At 52.0% G+C, this 3,060-nt stretch overlaps 1 protein-coding gene across 2 annotated transcripts in view; it reads right to left on the reverse strand.

The window, feature by feature from the left end:
* Positions 1-3,060, reverse strand: part of LOC103156292 (dynamin-1-like) — a 26,079-nt gene that overhangs the window by 6,629 nt on the left and 16,390 nt on the right. The window contains exons 2-12 of one of the 2 annotated variants that reach the window (XM_007578282.2): positions 2,430-2,503; positions 2,185-2,334; positions 1,897-2,100; positions 1,725-1,823; positions 1,449-1,609; positions 1,102-1,244; positions 858-993; positions 676-743; positions 462-600; positions 256-342; positions 15-85 (exon numbers count right to left, since the gene is read on the reverse strand). In XM_007578282.2, coding sequence (XP_007578344.2) covers positions 15-85; positions 256-342; positions 462-600; positions 676-743; positions 858-993; positions 1,102-1,244; positions 1,449-1,609; positions 1,725-1,823; positions 1,897-2,100; positions 2,185-2,334; positions 2,430-2,503 — 1,332 coding nt within the window. Of the gene's footprint in view, positions 1-14; positions 86-255; positions 343-461; positions 601-675; positions 744-857; positions 994-1,101; positions 1,245-1,448; positions 1,610-1,724; positions 1,824-1,896; positions 2,335-2,429; positions 2,504-3,060 lie in introns of both variants that reach the window. The other variant, XM_016664218.1, reaches the window with a different exon arrangement.

The following is a 3,060-nucleotide window of genomic DNA, read 5'->3' on the forward strand; positions in this document are numbered from 1 at the left end:
TTCAAGGATCTTACTTTGCGAAGCCGATAAAATCCTCATGGTTGGTATTAACGTAGGCAAGCTCGATGTCGATCAGCAGAATCACCTGGGGGACGCAGCAGAGACAGCCGTTATCTGAAGGTCCCTACAGACATGCGAGAGTCCTTAGAGACACCTGAAGGTCCCTAAAGAGACCCAAGAGTCCCGAAAGACACCCCGGGGTCCCTAGAGACACCTGAGGATTCCCAGAGACAGGAGGAGCAAAGTAGAACTCACCTGGTCTTTGGTGCGACTCTCTCTGTCTCTGATGTGCTGAGTGACGATTCTTTCCATTTCCTCTCGGAGCATTGGATACTGCGCCAGCTGCAGACAGAAAGGAGGAAGTAGGAAGCAGGAAGTAGGGTACTAATCCTGTAGTACCCCATTGTACCTTGCTGGTGCCCTGTAGTACACCACAGTAACCCTGTAGTACCCCGTAGTACCTTGCTGGTGCACTGCCTCACAGTGTTGACCAGCTCGCTGATCACCAGGTCAACACACTTCTGGCAGGGTTCTTTGATCTGGGCGATCTGCCGCTTGACGATGGTCTCGAAGGCCATGTCCGGCGTGAACAGACCCGTCCTGAGGACCAACGCATCTAATCAGCACCAAGCTCTCACCTCACACCTGTTGGCCCGGTGTCAGACATGACCTCACCTGATCCCGTGGATGTTCTTGATGGCGTAGCTGATCTCCTTACGTAGAGTTTTCTCATCGCCCTCCAGCTGCAGTGGAGACAAAGCAACACCTGGCTACCTGGTACATCTGTTACCTGGTTACCTGGTACACCTGGTACAACTAGTTACCTGGTACACCTGGTTACCTATGTGAGGAGTTACCTTGACCAGTTCAAAGGGGAAGCGCTCGTGGAAGACGCGGTTGATCTTGGCTCCTCCTGAAAGCTCGTAAGTTTCCACCTGATCTCCAGAACCTTCGATCCGTTTCTCAAAGTCCACCGCGAACTGCTGCACCATTCTGAGACACACAGAACACTAGGACAACTGGTTCTAACCGGTTCTGACTGATTATAACTGGTTCTGAGTATTGATGTATATGTGGTTTTGTTCAGGTTCTGATACTGACTGGAGCAGGGCCTTGGTCTTGCGGCTCGGGTCATCGGGCCTGAAGTTCTTGTACTCCTCCACCTCCTTCTCGATGGACAGCAGCTGGCTCTGCAGCTTGCTCCGTAACCCTGGTAACGTGTCTCGGATGTGGTTGGTCAGTTGCTGGGAGACAGAAAAGTGCTTGGTAACCAGAGCTGGAAGTGGTTTTAAGGTGTGGTGAGTTATGCAGGTCTGATGGTCAGAGGACCGGCAGGTGGTGGACCCGATGGGTCACATGATGGACCAACGATGAAATAGAATCTGCTGGAGCCTTGGACTAGACCCCAGATGAAGTGCAGCTGACCCGCAGTGACGTGGCCTGCTCACCTGGTTGAGGACCTTCTGCAGGTAGGCGGTGCCCATCCGGTCGGCCAGGTGACGGTAAGATGGATGGGACAGGAAGAACTTCCTCTCGGCCTGCAGAGCAGCGGTGATGTCCTTCTTCCCATCGATGTCCTTCTGACTGCGGTTCACCACCCCGATGTAACCTGCACCACAACACGTCCCTTAGTGTCCCACAGTGGACACCTGGACTCTGAGTGGACAACTTTGTTGGTGATGACAGAAAGCTGTGAACCAATCAGCAGCCACGTGATGTCATACCTCTGCGCAGCGGCAGCAGCTTGTTCTCCAGGATGTCCCTGGCGTCCGTCCCTTCGTCCATCAGGTCCAGCTTGGTGATGACGCCAATGGTCCTCAGACCTGCAACACATGGACACACCTTCACTTCCTGTCTCTGCCCCCAGGCAGGAAGGGAGCAGAGCTGCGGCCGGACCTTGAGGGTCGACCTCCTTGGCGATCTTCAGGGCGTCTGAGTTGGCGAGGTCGGAGTTGGCGGGGGACACGGCCAGCAGGAGACAGTTGTCCTTGGTGACGAACTGCATGAGCATGTCTCTGATCTGATGCTCGATGTCGGCCGGCTGGTCGCCGACAGGGACCTTAGTCATGCCGGGGAGATCCACCAGCGTCAGGTTCAGCACTGCACACAGGACAGGTGGACACAGGACAGGTGGACACAGGACAGGTGGACACAGGACAGGCGGACACAGGACAGGTGAGTTACCATTGGGGGAGTATACCCTCAGGTTGATGGGCACCGGACTGATTCCCTTGTTGTGTCCCGTCACTCGGTCCGTCTCCGCCTCAATCTCCTGACGAACTTCATCGAAGTCGATGAACTTCTTCCCCTTACAGTGGAGGAACTCTGCATATTCTGATCAATAATCATCGGATCAATAATCATCGGATCAATAATCATCGGATCAATAATCATCTGATCAATAATGTTTCCGCTGCAGGCCATCTCACCTGTTGGACAGTTGATGAGCTGGAGCACCAGCGGGCGCCGCGTCACGATTCCTGATCCGCGAGGGAGGAAGTCCCTGAACACAGGGGGAGGAGCTTATTGAGGTCATGTGACTTTAAGGAATGATGGTCAAATCCAGCAGCCGGTCCTTGGCTCTGCTGATGACTGCTTCCTGTTTCAGAACCTGTTTACCTGTGTGCAATAGACCCTTTTCACATGACGTCACACAACTTCCGTTTTGGCTCGAAGCTGTGTATCCTTAGTTCCGGTGTACATAGTAAGTAACGATAAAGTTGTCTATTTCATACCACCTTTGGGGGTGTTCCCCACTTTGACCTCGGGGCTTCCAGTCCATATTCTGCACAGATGTTCCTGTACACTATGCCCGCCACTTGGTTACATATATATATATATATATCTGACAGCATATGTTGATCAGACAGAACACCGCAGCATGGAGTTTACACAGTCTCTAAAACATTTGCCTAAAATAAGATTTGAAGATAGATCACGATTTGCAAACCAATTTTCTCTGACAACAAAATCTAAATTAGACAAAGGCTAGAAATTCTTCACCGAACAAAACCTGTTTGACTATGAAGGTAGGTATTTTTGTTTTGTTTTGCGTAACTG

The sequence above is a fragment of the Poecilia formosa genome, unplaced genomic scaffold, assembly GCF_000485575.1.
Source record: "Poecilia formosa unplaced genomic scaffold, Poecilia_formosa-5.1.2 Scaffold473, whole genome shotgun sequence".
Taxonomy (NCBI): Eukaryota; Metazoa; Chordata; class Actinopteri; order Cyprinodontiformes; family Poeciliidae; genus Poecilia; species Poecilia formosa.